Source organism: Rhinoraja longicauda, chromosome 2 (assembly GCF_053455715.1).
Source record: "Rhinoraja longicauda isolate Sanriku21f chromosome 2, sRhiLon1.1, whole genome shotgun sequence".
Taxonomy (NCBI): Eukaryota; Metazoa; Chordata; class Chondrichthyes; order Rajiformes; family Arhynchobatidae; genus Rhinoraja; species Rhinoraja longicauda.
The window spans coordinates 43,628,090-43,648,929 of record NC_135954.1 but is presented as its reverse complement, the minus strand read 5'-3'; the positions used below and the strand labels follow the sequence as shown (position 1 = coordinate 43,648,929).

Sequence of the window (20,840 nt, the reverse complement as noted above, 5' to 3'; positions counted from 1 at the left end):
GGAAAGCGGAAAGGGATTGGGAACGGGAAGATGTAACTGGTGGTGGAATCACGTTGAAGTGATGGCAATGTCAGAGAATGGTGTGTTGCATGCAGAGCCTCTGGGATGAAAGGTGAGGACAGGGAAACTCTATCCTTGTACCATCTGGGAGAAGGGGGAGTGAGAGCAAAGCTACAGGGTTCAGAGGAGACACGGGCGAGGGCTGTCCACAACAGCAAGGGGGAAAGCACATTTATTGAAGAAAGAAGACGTCTTGGAAAACCGAGAGTGAAAAACCTCATCTTATGAGCAGATCCAATGGAAACCAAAATATTGAAAGTAAGAGATGGCGTCCTTGCAAAAGGCAGGGTGGGAGAAGGTGTAGTCAAGGTCCTACAAGGTTTGTAGTAGAAGTTAGTACACCTCATATTTTGCTTGGGTAGCCTACAACCCAAGTATATGAACATTGAATTCTCCATTTTCAAGTAATGCACTCATACCCTCCTCTCTTTTCCCTCTCCCCCTGCCACTACCCCCCCCCCCCTCTACCCTCTACCCTCTCCCACTACCTGACTCACCCTACTCTTTTTTCCACATTTGTATACTCATCTCCCATTCTTCCCATCCCTGACTTGCCCAAAAGTCCCCCTTTTCCTTTTCCCCTAACACCTATCTCTCCTTCTGGCTTCCCATTTCACTCCGCTTCTTAGTTTATAGCATGGAAACAGGCTCTTTGACCCACTAAGTCCGCACCGACCAGCAATCCCCGCACATTAACACTATCCTACACAAGGGACTTTTAAAAAACATTTTATAACAAGCCAATTATCCTACAATCCTGTACGCCTTTCGACTGTGGGAGGAGACTGAAGATCTTGGAGAAAGCACACGCAAGTCCTGGGGAAAACGTACAAACTCCATACAGAGAGCACCCATAGTCAGGATCGAACCAGGGTTTTCGGCACTGCAAGTGCTGTAAGGCAGCAACTCTACTGCTGCGCCACGATGCCTTATCCTCATCTTTCCTTATCTGACTTCCTTTTGTTTCCTTTTCACCTCTTTGTCGCTTACTCCACCCATAGGGCGGCACGGTAGCGCAGCGGTAGAGTTGCTGCTTTACAGCGAATGCAGCGCCGGAGACTCAGGTTCGATCCTGACTACGGGTGCTGCACTGTAAGGAGTTTGTACGTTCTCCCCGTGACCTGCGTGGGTTTTCTCCGAGATCTTCGGTTTCCTCCCACACTCCAAAGACGTACAGGTATGTAGGTTAATTGGCTGGGTAAATGTAAAAATTGTCCCTAGTGTGTGTAGGATAGTGTTAATGTACGGGGATCGCTGGGCGGCACGGACTTGGTGGGCCGAAAGGGCCTGTTTCCGGCTGTATGTATATGATATGATGATATGATGATAAGTGAAGTACGTTGATTGAACATTTGTCTGCGTTTTTATTTGAAATAATGTGTGGCGAAGGTTGGGAGAAGGTGGAGTCAAGGTACTACAAGGTTTGTTGTAGATTTAAGCCCACCTTATATTTTGCTTGGGTAGCCTACTACTCAATTGTATAAACTTTGAATTTTCCAATTTCAACTAATGCACCCCTACCCATTGTTTTTAACTAACACCTGCCAGAATTTGTCCCACCCCTACCTTTCTCCCCCCCCCCACCTTTCCCCAATTCAATCAGTCAGAAGAGGTTCCTGACCCAAAACATCATCTTTCCATTCCCTTCAAAGAAGCTGCCTGTGGATGGCTCGATTACAATCAGATATTGCCTATCCGCTAACTGAATGGCATGCAACAAAAGCTTTTCACTGTACCTCAGTACACGCGACAATAAACTCAACTAAACTGAACCATTGAGTTCATCTTGCACTTTGTTCTTTCCTCAGGATCACAGCATCTGCAGTTTCATATATCTCTATGAATTGCAAACATTGTTTTTGCCAGAGTTCTAGGACTCTCCAATATTCTTGCATGATTATCTTCAAAGATTAACCAAATAAATGACTGTTCCAAAAAGATATTTCAAGTTTCTAATCAGATGAGATTAAAATAATTGGAGGAGAGAACATAACTTTGGGTCCAGAATGATAAAGGGTCAGTGCCATTCTCTGAGTATAAATGATGGCAGGAGAAAATGCTATTAATGAAGTTTTTAATTAAAGAAAAGGTTAATAGTTATTATGAAAATTACAACTGGAAAAGTTCAATAGAAAAGTTCGGCATCAAATGTTGGTTTAGCTAGTTAAACGTAGTTTTGTAGCGAGTCTGATAGCGGATGGATGTTGCAGACGAAGTTTATTGCATGGCCCAAAAACTCCGTGACAATCGCAACACTCAAACTGTAGACAACTACCTAACGTCTTACCTAAACGGAGTTCAACGCTAGACTGACTATCTCTCCCGCGCTGGCACGCCTGGTGACCTCGCTAGCCAATCCGAGGGTTCGAACTCTCCCAGCCAATCCCTATGTCCCTACAGTTTATCCATAATTGACTTGCAGTCAGGGAACTTCAATAGCTTCAAGGTGGGCAGTAATAGTTGGAAAAAGAATGTACCTCAGTTTGATGCGCTATTAAATGTCCTGAAATTCAAATTGAACATTTATCTGCATTTTTATTTGAAATTGTTCAAGATATTTTCATTGCAATTTGGTTTAATTGCCATTTTTGCTCATTTCTCAAGGTATTCTGCATATAATGAAGTTCTGCTTGGTTTGATGGCAAATGAACCAGCAGCCAGGAGCTTAATAAGGATAAGGTTGTTGGAAAGGACAATTACAGATTAAAAAACGCACATTTTTATAAACTCAACTTCTCTTGATGGGTTGTGCATATGATTAGAATATCACTTTGACCTTTCTGCAGAAGATGAGTTACATGTCCTTGCCACAACTGTGATGTTGATGATATCTGCTGTGCTGCTGCAAGGAAGAATTTCATTATTCCGTTTCAGGACACATGACAATAAAACACTCTTGACTCTTGATGTTCTTCACATGCATCATGTCTCCATGCTGTGCCATGACACAGAGAGCAATAGTACACAAGAAAAATACTGAGGCTGCCAGAAATAAGATCAGGAAATGCTGGGCAGCACAGTAACGTAGCAGTAGAGTTGCTGCCTTATAGCGTTGAAGATTTGATTCTGGATTTGATCGTGACTATGGGTACTGTCTGTACGGAGGGAGATTATATGGTCCCCCCACATGGGCTTTCTCTGGGTGCTTCTGATTCCTCCCACACTCCAAAGACATACAGGTTTGTTGGTGAAATTGGCTTCGGTAAAAATTGTAAATTGTCCCTGGTGTGTGGGATGGTGTAAGTATACGGGGATTGCTGGTCGATGTGGACTCGGAGGGCTAAAAACCTGTTTCTGTGCTGTATCTCTAAACTAGACTACTCAACCCCTTAGCGGCATCTATAAGAGAGAAACTATTAATGTTTAAGAGCGATAATCTTCATGCCTATATTTTCTTATCTGCTTGCTGCATCATAATCATAATCATAATTGTAATTTATTAGCCAAGTATGTTTTGCATCATACCAGGAATTTGGTTTGCCATAGTCATACCAAAAAAGCAACAAGACACACAACTACATAAAAAATCGGCATAAACATCGACCACAGCGGCTCCTCCACATTCCCCACTGTGATGGAAGGCAATAAAGTTTTATCTTCTTTCCTCCCGCGGCTGGGGGAGTTGAACCATCCACAGCCGGTGATCGAGCTCCCACGTCGGGGCGGTCTAAGCTCCCGCATCGCAACGGTCAAAACTCCTGCGGCTTGGAGATCCTGAAATTGGTCCCTAACCAGGGACCGCGAGCTTCATTCTGAAGAAGGGTGTCGACCCAAAACGTCACCCATTCCTTCTGCTGCCGGTCCTGCTGAGTTACTCCAGCATTTTGTGTCAATCTTCAGTGTAAACCAGCATCTGCAGTGCCTTCCTGCACGTCTCATTACACCTGTCTTTCCATGGGCTATGTAGAACTGTTACTGTTCTTAATTTCTCTGGTGCCACACCACAGGTCTTTCTCCGTTATATCATTGCATTGGTGCAACTTCCTGCACTCGGGTGGAACTTGTCAGTTTTATTATCTTTGTTATTAACTTCCATCCCGCTCTCAAATTCACTTTGACCATTTTGGACACTTTATTTCCTTTTCCTAGAGATCTCTGTCTCTATCTCAGGAGACAAATTATACCCTGACAATTTACTCCAAACGCATTGACTCCCAGTTAACTAGAGGGGCCTGTCCCACTTAGGCGATTGTTTAGGCGACTGCCGGCGACTGTCAAAGTCGTAGCAGATCGTCGAAATTTTCTTTTACCCGACGACAATGACTACGACAATGCCAAGTCAGGTCGAGATTACACCGTCTTCGGAAACATCGTGAAATTCCCACGCTGTCAATGCTTCTCCGGCGTCCTAATTTTCGCTGAAATTACTGACAAGTCGGTAAGTACTCGAGAGTTTTGAAATATAACATCTTGCCCGGGTTACTTGAAAACCAAGCTTCACGGTAACAAGGCATAAACTGGATTGACTTACAGTTTACTAATAGCAGTGTAAAGAAATTTAATTTTAAACGTGGTTAAATGGATTTTTGTGCGGAGTGTGGGCATTCTTTGAAAATGTACGGGAGATGCATATCTGGTTTCTGGGTTGCATATCTGGGTTGGGAGCCTACTTTAAATGTAATCGCTGATGACCATAAACATCGCAAAAATTCCCACGCTTATCTGACCGTCAAACTGTCGCCTCCAATCTACCTGTCAAATGTCCTGATCGTAAATAAATTGGTTAAACACAAGTATTTTATGGTATCTTCAAATGACTTTACTTAATTTAATATTACGTGCTTCTAAGTGCATCTCCCCTAGCAAACCTGGGGACAGCATGCAACAGCGCCCGCAATATGCAACGATACCTGGCGACAAGCCAGCTGTCGCCAAGAAATTCCATACCGGTTGGTTTCTCAGCGACGTGCCGAGATCCACTACGATTCTTTGCAGACTCCTCACGATCATGCCCACGACACCCCGGCGAACTGTCGGCGACAGCCTAGTCGCTGGCAGTCGCCTTAAAATCGCCTAATTGGGACAGGCCCTTATTAACTAGAATCCTCCTCTTCCTAAGATAGACACAAAGTGCTGGAGTAACTGAGTGGATCAGGCAGCATCTCCGGAGAAAAAGGATAAGTGATGTTTCGCGTGGGGACCCGAAATATCACCTATATAATATCAGTTACTCCAGCACTTTGTGCCTATCTTTGGTATATCAGTGCCTTACTTCTACATCTATTCCTATTCTGTCTCTTGTAAGAATGCCATCCTTTTCTCCCCGATTCTCCATCTTTGCTGCATTTACTCTCACCATAGGCCAAGATGAGAACATGTAAAATGTCTCCCTCTTACTGTGGTCGCTGGAGTCCCCCCTCACATTTCAGAGTAGGGAGCCCCAGTCCCAGAAAATGAAATAAGACTTTTATGACTGAGATGGGAGGGAGGGAGGGAGGGGTGGGGAGGTTTTCTTCACACACACACTGGTAATCTTGGAGAATTCTCTGCTGCAGAAGCTGGTAAAGGCCAAATACACTGAATGTATTTAAGAATTAGATAAATCAATTTCTGGACACAAAGCACATCAGGTGACACGGGGAGAAAGAAGTATGGTATTGAGATAGAGGAACAACCATGATCCCTTTGAGTGATGCAGCTCCCAGGAAGTGCCAAGTGGTTCATGCTTGTTCCTAATTTTTCTGCACTTCCATCCTGCGCTTTATAAATGGTATCAAATGAATACCATTTGTATGGGGAGAGGGCAGGAATGGGGTACTGATTGTGGATGATCAGCCATGATCACATTGAATGACGGTGCTGCCTCAAAGGGCCAAATGGCCTATTCCTGCACCTATTGTCTATTGTCTATATAAGAAAATAACTGCAGATGCTGGTACAAATCGAATGTATTTATTTCACAAAATGCTGGAGTAACTCAGCAGGTCAGGCAGCATCTCAGGAGAGAAGGAATGGGTGATGTTTCGTGTCGAGACCCTTCTTCAGTCTGAAGAAGGGTCTCGACCCGAAACGTCACCCATTCCTTCTCTCCTGAGATGCTGCCTGACCTGCTGAGTTACTCCAGCATTTTGTGAAATAAATACATTCGATTTGTACCAGCATCTGCAGTTATTTTCTTATATAGACAATAGACAATAGGTGCAGGAATAGGCCATTTGGCCCTTTGAGGCAGCACCGTCAGGCAGCATCTCAGGAGAGAAGGAATGGGTGATGTTTCGTGTCGAGACCCTTCTTCAGTCTGAAGAAGGGTCTCGACCCGAAACGTCACCCATTCCTTCTCTCCTGAGATGCTGCCTGACCTGCTGAGTTACTCCAGCATTTTGTGAAATAAATACCATCTATTGTCTATTGTCTGTTGTCTATTGAACACACTACTGAAATGGGTTCTGTTAATTGCATGCTGTTAACTTCATTTTAAGCTCATAACAACCACTTTAACAATTCTATGGCTCTTTCTGCAATATAAACAGCCAGTTTCTGGTAACTGCCACTCTTGGCAAATTTATTTTGTGTTTCTCCCCAAATATGTCAAATCGAAGAGATGAAATGCTAATGTGCTGTTTTTTATTTTTAGTTTGTTTTCCTGCTTAAAATAACTCCCCCGTGCGAGAAATTAAGGGTTGATTTCCCCAAGGGCATGCTCATGACAAAGTGTCAGTCATGCAACTAGCAGCCTTGATATCTTTTATCCATCGAAATTGCCAGTGAAAATCACGAGCCAGCAGGATTGCAATTTCTGGAATGTTTTGAAATGCAGCATTGCAAAGATTGCATAACACCAAAGAACATATAAAAAAAGGTTATATCCTCAAATCTCCTGAAATCAATAGCATGTCTTTACAACTCACATCCACTCAATGACCTTCAAATCTGCTTCGACATGTTTCCATATACTTCAAACGTTTCTAATAAAATTTAAGTGCCTCATTGCTGACTATATCTGCATTTGCATTTGAACAACTGATGTTTCCATCCACTTTCAATTTAACTCATTATCTGCATGTGCTCAAGGCTGCTTGGTTCTCTTTTTTTTCTAGATAAGTACCCACATCTTAATAACTCTGGGTATTCATTCTGTCAGGAAGACTGGAAATGTTGTGGAAACTAGTCAACTTCCTTTCGACTTTAGAGAAGGGTCTTCCGTCCACTGGTCCATGCCGACCAGTGATCACCTCGTACACCAGCACTGTCCTGTACACTAGGGACAATTGTACAATTTCACCAAAGCCAATTAACCTACAAACCTGCATGTCTTTGGAGTGTGGGAGAAAACCGGAGCAGCCGGAAAAAAACAACAGGGAGAACGTACAAACTCCTTACAGACAGCATCTGTAGTCAGGATCAAACCTGGGACTCTGGCACTTCAAGGCAGCAACTTTACCGGCTGCACCACCAAGGCAGTCCTGAGGTATATGTGGTCAAAGCAAACAAGGTTATTAGCTGGGAGATTAACTGAATGTTTGCAGTGGAGGATGATGGGAAGGGACTGGTGGTGAATGAGAACTGATAGGCAGGAGGGAAGGAGGCAGAAGAAAGAAAAGGGGAGCAGCGGGATGGATGAGTGCTGAACAAAAGAAATCAGAGAATGGAAGTAGGAGTCATAGATTCAAAGAGTTATAGAATCATACCGCATGGAAACAGGCCCTTCAGCCCAACTAGCCCAAGCCGATCAACATGTCCCATCTACATTAGTCCCACCTGCTTGTGTTTGATCCATATCCCTCTAAACCTACCCTACCCATGTACCTCTCCAAATGTTTCTTAAACATTGAGATTGTACTTACCTCAACTACCTCCTGTGGTAGCTCGGTCCATACACCCACCACTCTTTGTGTAAAAAAATTGCCCCTCAGGTTCCTATTATCTTAAGCCTATGTCCTCTGCTACTTGACTCCCCTACTCTGGGTAAAATCTCTGTGCCTTTACCCCATCTATTTTTCTCATGATTTTGTACACCTCTTTAAGATCACCTTTCATCCTCCTGTGCTCCATGGAATAAAGTCCTAGCCTGTTCAACCTCCCCCTATAGCTTAGGCCCTCGAGTCCTGGCAATATCTTGTAAGTCTTCTTTCCCCCCTTTCCGGCTTAACAACATCTTTCCTATAACAGGCTGATGAAAACTGAACACAATATTCCAAAGGTATCACAAAATGCTGGAGTAACTCAGCAGGTCAGGCAGCATCCAGGAGAGAAGGAATGGGTGACATTTCGGGTCGAGACCCTTCTTCAGACTGAAGAAGGGTCTCGACCCGAAACGTCACCCATTCCTTCTCTCCTGGATGCTGCCTGATCTGCTGAGTTACTCCAACATTTTGTGATACCTTCGTTTTTTACCAGCATCTGGAGTTATTTTCCTACACAATATTCCAAATGTGATCTCACCAATGTCTTATAACATGACCTCACAACTTCCATACTCAGACAGAAGAGGATAAGGCTTTGATAACAGATTCAATGAGAGAGGGCACACAGTCAAAACATAGTCCCTACAAAGTAGAGGGGTTAGTATCTGTGAAGGGAACACAGGCAATCAAAACTCCTCATTGTTGGGGAGTAAGACTGAAGAGGATGGCTGAGCAGTGGGATGCTTGAAATAAGCAAGAACTGAAGACCTTCTCAAGTAGAATTAGTTGTACAGTAAGCTACCTAAGCATCGGAATGAGGAGAGTTGAAGGTACAAAACCTCGGCATGAACATATGTTGAGTAAATTGGTTTCATATAAGTCATGGCTCCTGTTCGAGCTGCGTGAACCTCAAAGTTGTTTGATAACCAATCAGCCAAAGACTAGAAGCCATCTCAGTGTTTGAATGAAGAAAATCTAGTTCAAATTTTAATTCGATAAAGAAGACTCAATGAAAAAAAATGCAAACCAGCATGACTCAGGTAGTCCTTAAGACTATCAGCAAAGGTTTACGTTACTGTGCTGAAGTAACGTAATGGAGTTGAAATGCTCGGTGTTCATCGGTGGAAGTGAGAATTCACAGAAGATAGAACAGTACAGCACAGGAACAGGCTTTTCGGCCGACATCTGTGCCGAACATGGTGGCAAGATAAACTAATCTCATCTGCCTGCACATGATCCATATCCCATCATTCCCTGTATATCAATGTGTTTATCTAAAACCTGTTTAAATGCCACTATCGTATCTGCCTCCACCACCACCCCTGGCAGCGGGTTCCAGGCATCCACCACTCTCTGTGTAAAAAAACCTGCACTGCTTATCTCCTTTAAATTTTGCGCTTGCCACTTTCAGACCTTCTAATCTTTGACATTTCCACCCGAGGAAAAAGGTTCCGACTGTCTACCCCATCTAAACCAGGAGTGGGAAGTCAGCTGGGAAGAGCTCACAGTGTTAACAAAGGTTGGGTCTCCATAGGGATACCTGTGCACTGGGCTGCAAAACAAAACTATATCATAAATTATCAAAGAAAAATACTGAGAATGAGACACAAATAGATTTACAATATAGGAAGAGTCTGAGTAGGCTGGGTCTCTATTCCATGGAACGCAGGAGGATGAGGGGGGATCTTATAGAGAGAGGTGTACAAAATCATGAGAGGAATAGATCGGGTAGATGCACAGAGTCTCTTGCCCAGAGTATGGGAATCGAGGACCAGGGGACATAGGTTCAAGATGAAGGGGAAAAGATTTAATAGGAATCAGAGGGGTATCATTTTCACACAAAGGGTGGTGGGTGTATGGAGCAAGCTGTCAGAGGAGGTAGTTGAGGCTGGGACTATCCCATCGTTTGAGAAACAGTTAGACGGGTACATGGATAGGACAGGTTTGGAGGGATATGGACCAAGCGCAGGCAAGTGGGACTGGTGTAGCTGGGACATTGTTGGATGGTGTGGGCAAGTTGGGCCGAAGGGCTTGTTTCCACACTGTATCACTTTATGACTCTAAATATGATACAATATGATTGAACTTTATTTATGCCAGGAGGGAAATTGATCTACCAACAGTCATAAAACACAAAATACATGAAACATGAAATTAAAGTGAAGAGTGGAAAGGATTGGGGATGTGCAAAGATTGTTGAGGGGAGTCAGTCTACCTCATGACAGAAGGGGGAGGAGTTGTACAGTTTGATAGTCACAGGGAAGAAGGATCTCCTGTGGGCGTTCTGTACTGCATCTTGGTGGAACCAGTCTGTTGCTGAAGGTACTCCTCAGATTGACCAGTGTGCCATGTTTTGACATCAGTGTTAAATTCTGTGGTTATTTTCCTAAAGAAAATGATGCAAGGACCTTTGGCCCTCTCCTCTGGACCCTCTCCAAAGCCGGCACATCCTTCCTCAGAAATGGGGTCCAAAACTGCTTACAATACTCCAAATGCAGTCTGATCAGTGCCTATAAAACCTCAGCATTACCTCCCTACTTTTATATTCTAGTCCTCTCGAATTGAATGACAACATTGCATTTGCCCTCCTTACTACCGATTCAACCTGCAAATGAACCTTTTGAGAATCCTGCATCAGCACTACCAAGTCCCTTCGTACCTCCAATTTCTGAATCCTCTCCCCCATTTAGAAAATAGTCTATGCCTTTATTCCTGCTACCAAAGTACATGACCACACACTTTGCTTCACTCTATTCCAACTGCCACTTCTTTACCCACTCTCCCAACCTGTCCAGGTTGGGGCAGCACAGTGGTGCAGTGGTAGAGTTGCTGCCTTACAGCACTTGCAGTGCTGGAGACCCGGGTTCAATCCCGACTACGGGTGCTGTCTGTATGGAGTTTGTACATTCTCCCCGTGACCGCGTGGGTTTTCTCAGAGACCTTCGGTTTCCTCCCACGCTACAAAGACGGAGGAAGATCAAGACGGAATTCTCTGCCTCAGAAGGCAGTGGAGGCCAATTCTCTGATTGCATTCAAGAGAGAGCTAGAGCTCTTGGGGATAGCGGAGTCAGGGGGTATGGGGAGAAGGCAGGAACGGGGTACTGATAGAGAATGATCAGCCATGATCACATTGAATGGTGGTGCTGGCTCGAAGGGCTGAATGGCCTACTCCAATTGTCTATTGATATGAGGTGCATCAGCCATTTTACAATGTTGGAATCGGGATTCTGATCAACCACTCAAATACAAATCATGATCTATCCCAAAAGCAGAGGAGGCATGTGTACAGATAATACCATAAAGCTAGGGAGATCATGTTCCTCTAATAATACTCTTAAAGCTTGAGGTATGGAGCCCCAAATATGTAATGAGGATGTAACTCTCCAGACAGAGACAGCAGCTTGTGGGATAGTAAGAAGGTGAGGATGGCAGAATAACAAAAAAATAATTTAATAAATGAGGCTTTGATAATGGAGCAAGTATTTCTTCCCTTCATTCTGATCCTCAAAGGGAAGCCTTCAGCTCTTACCTTAGAGTTAAATACCATCTGCTAACAGCATGGCCTTCTTCCTTAATTTACTTTTAACAGTAATTATGTTGTTAGTTTGCTGCATTCTTCTCAATGCCTACCATTACCACCACCTCCTGGTCATGATATTATATTTTCAGACACTGGAGATCTCATCAAGCCAAGACCTTGGGGAGTGCTGGCCAAGTGGAATGGACAGGCAACAATCAGGGCTTGGGATGGACAGGGAAGGGAATGGACAGACAACAGGAATGGTTAGGGCTTCTTCAGACTGATTTGCATTTTGCTCAGGATTCCACCATCCGTAATTCCTTCTATCTTCAAAAGGAGAGGGAAACATGCCTCTACTGAAGTCTCACCTCTTCAGCACTGCCTTCAACCACTGAAGGTCACCTTCTGTCTCCTTTCTCTGTTCGTTTACTTATTTATCTATTTATTCACTTCTCTATGTTCTAGAAATCCCTGTAAAGCGTCTTTGAGTGTTTGAAAAGCACTATATAAATGTAATGCATTATTATTATTATTATTACTTGGGGAAAAATAAATAACAGTATGTCAAGTGTGCTCCAATAAATAAGACATCTTCATTCCTTTATTGAATTAAACCACTAATCCCACTAATAAAAGAAGTGTTGCGACTGTCCATCTCAAGCAGATCATAAGGAGAGCACACTCACACCAAGGTACTAGCAGAATATTTCATTCAACTCCTGCATTTTGATGACATTGTTTTTATTTCACAAGGTTATAAAAACACATTATATGACCACTATAGCCTCTCAAAGTACTTAATGCCAGATTTTCAATTATCATGAGCTACATTAGGTGAACAGATGTCATATTCCTGCATTCAATCTTCAAGATCTAAAATTTAATAACTGTCTGGTGCAGAATAGTTCAACGGCAAAACCACCATCTCAGGACATAAATCGTGGTATCTAACTGTGTAAATCTTCAACAAAATATATCAAAATCAAATTCAAAGTATTGGCCCATGCAGAAAGCTACACGATGCAAAACTCAGAATTACATTTTATTGTGCCACTTCTCATTTCTTCATCATAAATCCAAGAAGGGAGAGTCAATTATACAACAACAATAGGCAAAAGCTTTATAAAATGTTACTAGCCTACAATCCCACCTAATAAAATGTTACAAAATGGCAAAGTAATGAAAGAAAACAAAAGTCAGTAGTGTAGGAAATAACAAAGGAACAAACACCAGAAATAAACACTATATTTAATTTATACAAAGTTTTTTTCTAGAAAGAAAATTTAAAGTGTTTGTCTTTAAGTGAATGTATATTATATGCATACTGGGAAGCAAAACTGTAGTATGGCCTACATTAAGCTGTTAATTGTATACAAGAATGTAAATTACAAATACTTAAAAAGAGAAAACATTAATTAGCAAAAGGAGTCCATATTATTCAGTTATTCAGATACAACCTCAGTTGTTGATTAAAAGTACAAATAAATTGAACATAACATGCTGTTGAGGGCATGTGTTGGGCTCACGGCCAATCAATCCCCAGCATTTGGCAGCTTACTTCCCACAACTTCTTTGCTACTTCATCATCACGGGCAGCCGATGAACAGGTTGAACGATCACAATCACTGCATCAAAAGGAAACATATTGAAATCTCTATATGCACGACATTGAAGAGTTTTAATACAATTCTTTTCTTTAATTACCATTCCTGCAACCCTGTTTACTGAGCTTTACTTTAGTATATACTTTAGAGATACAGCGTGGAAACAGGCCCTTCAGCCCACTGTGTCTGCGCCGACCAGTACACTAACACTGTCCAACGCACAAGGGACAATTTACAATTTTACCAAAGCGAATTAACCTACAAACCTGCACTTCTTTGGAGCATGGGAGGAATCCGGAGCACCTCGGGAAAACCCACGCGGTTACAAAGAGAATGTGCAAACTTTTTACAGCCAGCACCCGTAGTCAGGATCGCATCCAGATTTTGGGCGCTGTAAGACAACAACTCCACCGCTGCACCACTTTGCTGCCCCTATGCAGTAGCATTGGACACTAACTCGCACCCTGATGTCAATGGCAATCATGAACAGATACAAAATTGTAGCCAACCATGCCTGTAGGAAGTACGCAATATGGAAAAATCCACATTTAAACTTTCATCTCCTCTATCATTCCATGGGAATGCTCTAAAAGCATGTAGTACTCAATAAACTAGTCTGTTCAATTAGGTTTTATTTTTCTGTTTTATGAAGTGCACAGAGCAACAAAAGTCAAATGAAAGCCGAATATCTCAGGAGTTCTGAGTTCCCTCCTTTTTAAATATTTGCTCTAACTAGGTTCTGGAAAAACAAACGTTTGAATCAATTTAGACAATGAATGCCAGCCCCCTCGAACACTAGTACCAGTCAATTCAAATAGCAAAATATTGACTTATTTGATCCAAAGGAGATATTGTCTCTATATCTTAATTACCAAGCATGTTTACTTTTCTCTCCAAATCCATATCTTTTAAATCAACTATCTGATTTTCTCAATGTCTTCCCTGTTAATTTTCACCCTTACATTTAATTCTAACAGAATGCAGAAGAATACAGAATAGCTTTTATTGCCATTCGTTTTACCAAACGAAATTAATTTGCCAGCAGTACAAAAAAACAAAAAACACAAGACACACAACCCCAACACAAACATCCATCACAGTGACTCCAAACACTCCCTCACTGTGATGGAGGCAAAAAAACTTCCTCCTCTTCCCCCATGCCCCTCCCACGGACAGACAGCTCGACCCCTACCGAGGCGACCGACCCGCACAGCCCCCGCAAGGTGATGGAAAGTCCCGCGGCCGAGCCGCACCGGGCGCTGTTAAGTCCCACGGCCGTACCGGGTGATGGAAAGTCCCGCGGCCGAGCCGTACCGGGCGATGGAAAGTCCCGCGGCCGAGCCGCACCGGGCGATGGAAGGCCCCGCGGCCGAGCCGCACCGGGCGATGGAAGGCCCCGCGGCCGAGCCGCACCGGGCGCGTTACAACTCATTGTAAACTCAGCTACATAGAACATAGAATAGTACGCGAGATTGAGATTCACGAGATTGATCCCTGGGATGGCGGGACTGACATATGAGGAAAGATTGAAAAGACTAGGCTTGTATTCACTGGAGTTTAGAAGGATGAGAGGGGATCTTATAGAAACATATAAAATTATAAAAGGACTGGACAAGCTAGATGTAGGAAAAATGTTCCCAATGTCGGGCGAGTTCAGAACCCGGGGCCACAGCCTTAGAATAAAGGGGAGGCCATTTAAAACTGAGGTGAGAAAAAACATTTTCACCCAGAGAGTTGTGAATTTGTGGCATTTTCTGCCACAGAGGGCAGTGGAAGCCAAATCACTGGATGGATTTAAGAGTGAGTTAGATAGAGCTCTCAGGGCTAGTGGAATCAAGGGATATGGGGAGAAGGCAGGCACGGGTTATTGATTGTGAACGATCAGCCATGATCACAATGAATGGCGGTGCTGGCCCAAAGGGCCGAATGGCCTCCTCCTGCACCTATTTTCTACGTTTCTATGTACAGCACAGCACAGGAATAGTCCATCGGCCCTCAATGTTTGTGCCAAACATGATACCTAGTTAAAATGATATCATCTGCTTGTACATGATCCATCTCCCTCTATTTCTTGCACTTCCATGTGCCTATCTAAAAGCCTCTTATATCATATCTGCCTCCACCACCATGCATGGCAATGTGTTCCAGTCCCCCGCCACCCTCTGTAAAATAAAACATGTCCGGCGCATTTCCATTAAACTTTCCCCCCTCACACCTTATATCTATGCCTGCTAATGTTGGACATTTCCACCGTGGGGAAAAAGGTTCTGACTGTCTACCCTCTCAATTTTAACCCATTCCAAAATGTCATCACTTTGGATTGCAATATCCCAACACATCAGCTTTCAAAACTTTAAGGCCTTTGTGGGCTTATCAACTCTTCGCAAGTATATAATTAAATTTAGCGTTGTCACTCCTCCTATAACCTTTGACCCAACGACTGAACTAACTCCCAATTTGCCCCATTATTCCGGAGTCCTAGACAACCCATCCTTCTTCCAACCCCATTGGTTAAAATCCTTGGTCCTGTCACTTTTTTCTCCTTCTCCACCCCTCCTGAACCCCATAAAGATTTTAGTTAACTCTCTAACCTCTCTCACAATTCAATAATTGAATGCGATTTAAACATTGTCGCTGTTGTGCTTGATGCATCATTGTTTACCTTCTGTATTTACCTGAAATATTGCCCTGTTTCTTTTTCCAATCCTGGAGCTACAGCACAGTAAATTGAAGTTTCAGCACCATTTTCTGGAGATTTGGTAAAAGGTCGCAGCAATGACAACCCATACCGGGCTATAGGATTCAAATGTCTGGCTAATTCAGTTCGGACCACACCTGGATGCAAAGCAAAGACTGACACATTTGTCCCTATTAGAAAAAAAGTGAAGTTAGTGCACATAATAGGAATTATGACATACACCCTCAGCTCGAAGGACCGATTGGCCTATTTTCGAAGCACCTATTTTCTATGCCATTATACTTACTTACTTGCATTTTCTTTGAAAATTTAATTTTTTGTTTTAACATTGCAAACATGAAAGGAATTTCACCACTCTACAACACTGATAGAGTATTTGATTTTGCAGGTCTCTCTGCTGGTATTCATGGACAGCGGAATCAAGGGGTATGGGGAGAAGGCAGGCACGGGTTACTAATTGTGGATGATCAGCCATGATCACAATGAATGCTGGTGCTGGCTCGAAGGGCCAAATGGCCTCCTCCTGCACCTATTTTCTAATACAAGCCTCCTCCTCTTTAGCTAAGCATTAGTATATCCACCTATCCTTTTATGCCCAGTCTAGTGTCTTAAATGTTTCTATGGTATTCGTCCCAAGTGTTCAGGAGTTTTCTTAAACAGTATGTGGAGGCCCCCACACGTGAGATGGCAATGCTGGATCTAGTATTGGGGAAATTGGGAAGGGCAAGTTAATGAAGTGTGTGTGGAGGAGCCTTTTGGGACAAGTGACCACAGTTCAATTAGGTTTAAAATAGTTATGGATCGGGATGGAGAGGGTCCACGTGTTAAAATGCTCAACTGGGATAAGGCCAACTTTGAGGGGATGAGAGAAGGTCTCGCTCAAGTTGACTAGGTTATTTGAGGGGAAAGGAACATCGGCCAAGTGGGATGTTTTTAAAAGTGTGCTGAAGAGAGCTCAGGATGTATACGTCCCCGTTGGAGTGAAAGGCAAAGCAGGCAAACGTAAGGAAGCTTGGCTGATGAGGGAAATTGAGATGCAAGTCAAAAACAAGAAGGATGCATGGGACAGGTATAGGTAGCTGGGATCAAGTGCATCCCTGGAGGGGTTTCGGGAATTAAGGAGCAAACTAAAAAAGGAGATCAGAAGGCCAAAAAGGGGCCAGGAGATAGCTCTGGCGAGTAGCATAAAAGACAATCCCAAAAGATTTTATAAATACATAAGGGGAAAAGGGTAACTAGAGAGAGAGTGGGACCTCTCAGGAATCAAAGCAGTCACCTCTGTGTGGAGCCACAGGAGATGGGCAAGGTCCTCAATGAGTATTTCTCCTCTGTATTTACCAAGGAGAAAGGCAGTAGGACGGAGGAAATTGGAGCAGTCACTGGAAGTGTCATGAGAGCAGTCAGGGTTACTGTCGAGGAAGTACTGAAGGTACTGTCGTGTTTGAAGGTAGACAAATCTCCGGAGCCTGATCAGATATATCCGAGGACATTGCAGGAAACTAGAGAGGAAATTGCGGGAGCCCTGGTTGAAATTTATGAGTCGTCCTTAAATACAGGAGAGGTGCCAGAGGATCGGAGGGTGGCAAATGTTGTGCCTCTTTTCAAGAAAGGCTGCAGGGAAAATGCTGGAAACTATAGGCCGGTGAGCTTAACATCTGAAGTTAGTAAGTTACTGGAGAGTATTCTAAGATATAGGATATACAGGTATTTGGATGGGCAAGGACTAATTAGGGACAGTCAGCATGGTTTTGTACATGGGAGGTCGTGTCTCACAAATCTGATTGATTATTTTGAAAACGTGAGCAAAGAGGTTGATGAGGGCAGAGCTGCAGATGTTGTGTACATGGACTTTAGTGAGGCGTTCGACAAGGTACCGCATGGTAGGCAGCTCTGGAAGGTTAGATCTCATGGGATCCAAGGGGAGATAGCTGAATGGATAGCAAATTGGCTCCATGGAAGGAAGCAGAGGGTGATGGTGGAAGGTTGCTTCTCAGAATGGAGGCCTGTGACTAGTGGTGTGCCACAGGGTTCAGTGCTGGGCCTGTTACTGTTTGTCATCTACATCAATGATTTGGTTGCAACAAATAACAAGATTAGCAAGTTTGCTGATGATACAAAAGTTAGTGATGATGGTTGTGAACGATTGCAGCAGGCGGCACGGACTTGGTGGGCCGAAAAGGCCTGTTTCCGGCTGTATATATATGATATATGATATGATATGATATGATATGATCTGGATTGATTGGCCAGGTTAATTGACTGGGTAAATGTAAAAAATTGTCCCTAGTGTGTGTAGGATAGTGTTAATGTGCGGGGATCGCTGGGCGGCGCGGACTTGGTGGGCCGAAAAGGCCTGTTTCCGCGCTGTATCTGAAATATGAAAAAAATATATGAAAAAAGATCTTATAAAGGTATACAAAATCATGAGAGGAATAGATCGGGTAGATGCACAGAGTCTTTTATCCAGAGTAGGGGAATCCAGAGGACATAGGTTCAAGGTGAAGGGGAAAAGATTTAATAGGAATCTGAGGGGTAACTTTTTCACACAGAGGGTGGTGGGTGTATGGAACAAGCTGCCAGAGGAGGTATTTGAGGCTGGGATTATCCCATCGTTTAAGAAACAGTTGGACAGGTACATGGACATGACATGTTTGGAGGGTTATGGACCTAGAGCAGGCAAGTGGGTCTAGGGTAGCTGGGACATTGTTGGCCGATGTGGGCGAGTTGGGCCGAAGGGCCCGTTTCCACACTGTATCAATCTATGACTATAATTGCCTCTTGTCATGGCATTAAATATTTTACCAGTGTTGGGGTAAAAACGTTTTTCCTGAATTATCCATTTTTATAATTTTGCATTGACTTTTCCCATATTCTGAGTTCCCCACAAATGGAAACATATTCCTGTGCACCCTATCAAAACCATAGAGTGCTTCCTCTCAGACTTCAAAATGTTTATAGAAAAAAAACTGTAGCCCAAGCAAAATTCTTATAAATCTATCTGTATTGGAATGTTCTTAGAATAACAAGCCCTTTGGCCCAACTAGTCCATTCTGATCAAAATGCCCCACCTAAGCTGGTCCCATTTTACTGTGTTTGGCCCATATCCCTCTCAACTTGTCCAAGTATCTTTTAAATGCTGTTATAGCACCTACCTCAACTACTGCCCCAGGCAATTCATTCTACATATCCACCGCCCTTTGTGTGAAAAAGTTGCCCCTCAAGTTCATATTAGATCTTGTCCCTCTCATTTTAAACCTATGTTCTCTGGTTTTCAATTTCCGTACCCTTGGTAAAAGACTGTGAAATCACCTTATCTAGTCCCTCATGATTTTATACACCTCTACAAGATCCCCCCTCAACCTCCTGTGCTCTAAGGAATAAAGGTCTAGCCTGCAGAATCTTTCCCTATAGCTCAGGCCCACAAGTCCTGGCAACATCTTCATAAAAGATGGTAAGCATCCACTTACCACCTTTATCCTGTCTAAGCATTTACTTTACATTCAATTTTGTCACAGTCTGTTATTCCTTCTGCAACTGTCCTGTAACTCCACGTGTTCAAACCTTAGTCAGGCCAACTGTGAAGAATTTCAAAGGCTTTTTGAACACAATTACATTACAGCCATTGTTAATTATATTTCTCTCCACAGATGCTGCCTGACTTGCTGTTCCAAGATATTCTGTTTGTATTTCAAATTGCCAACATCTTGATCGATATGGTAAGTCAAGCAAGTTAAAACCATTTCAACACACTATGGGAGGCAAAAACTTCCAATTTCCTCCCAATAATACATTGATTTTCAGCTTGCTTGTTTCAGATTCAGCCTCGTATCCAGTTTAGAAACACGGGCTCGGTTTGGTTGTAGATTCCACATGGATCTGCACTCTGCTACCAAATATCTCATGGAAAATACAGGGTACATTCCTTCTTCAGCCCAAGTTTGTGAGTATACTAGCAATTAACACCTCCACAATAATTCAACTACATAAGGAAAAATACAATATAAATACTAGAATAAAAAAATCATAACAGCAATTCTCAAAAGTAGAGATTGGAAACTTCATAAAGATCTTTTCAAAAAAATTGAAGAATTGTAATTTTTTCAGTTTATGATTTGACATTCTTTCACGCAAACATAGATTTAGGTTTATTATTATTGGCGCATGTACCAAGGTAGAGTGAATTTTTTTGTTTCGCATGCTATCCAAATAGATCAGATATACTGAAGATAGACACAAAGTACAGGAGTAACTCAGCGGGTCAGGCAGCATCTCTGGAGAAAAAGGATGCCTGACGTTTCGGGTCTAAACCCTTCTTCAGACCAGAAATTATATACCATACATAAATACAATCAAGTCAAACTCAAATACCATAGAAAAGAGATTATAAAAGAGTATAGTGTTTGAATTGGATTGCAGTTGATCCTTCTCTGGGAAGACCATGCAGAGTCACCACACTCAAGCACCATCTTGCATTTGGAGCAGCATTTATCTCATGTTGCTCACATTCAATGATTTGATCATGCCACGATCACATTGAATGGTGGTGTGGCTCGAAGGGCCGAATGGCCTACTCCTGCACCTATTGTCTATGTATCTAAAACAATCCATGTTTGTACAACCTCTCCTTATAATAATCCAGGCATCATTTTGGTAAAATTCAGCCGTTTCTTAATGCTCACATTAAAATTAGCTTTACCTTCGAGTTTTCTGGCCAATTCCCTTGTAAACAAAATATTGGCCAGTTTGCTCTGCCCATAGGCTTTTACTGAATTGTAGCTCTTCTCACTGTTCATATCATCAAACTGAATTTTCCCCATTTTATGTGCAGAGGAGGAGACATTGATGATTCGAGCAGGACCAGATCGCTTTATCAAGTCAATTAGTAAATAGGTTAGCAAAAAGTGACCTGTAAAAAAAAACACAATTGTCCATTTTCACTCTTTTTTAAAACTAGGCAAGTGGAAATGCAAGCTTCTCATGCCACCAGTAACTTCTTGTTTGCCTCTTCATTCCCCTCTGCTAAATGCACATGATTCAACTTCTTTGCACTCTTTGGTGATGCTACTTTTTCTTTACAAAAATGTAAATATTTCTTTCTCCTAACTCCAGTCAGA

At 42.8% G+C, this 20,840-nt stretch overlaps 1 protein-coding gene across 4 annotated transcripts in view; it reads right to left on the bottom strand.

The window, feature by feature from the left end:
* Positions 1-12,453: 12,453 nt before the first annotated feature.
* LOC144604141 (retinol dehydrogenase 12-like) overlaps positions 12,454-20,840 on the bottom strand; it is a 34,053-nt gene continuing 25,666 nt past the window's right edge. For all 4 annotated transcript variants that reach the window (XM_078418339.1, XM_078418329.1, XM_078418348.1 and 1 more), the window contains 3 exons: positions 20,423-20,632; positions 15,704-15,896; positions 12,454-13,049 (listed from right to left, as the gene is read on the bottom strand). In XM_078418339.1, the coding sequence (XP_078274465.1) occupies positions 12,947-13,049; positions 15,704-15,896; positions 20,423-20,632 (506 nt within the window). In that variant the 3' untranslated portion in view covers positions 12,454-12,946. The remainder of the gene's footprint in view (positions 13,050-15,703; positions 15,897-20,422; positions 20,633-20,840) is intronic.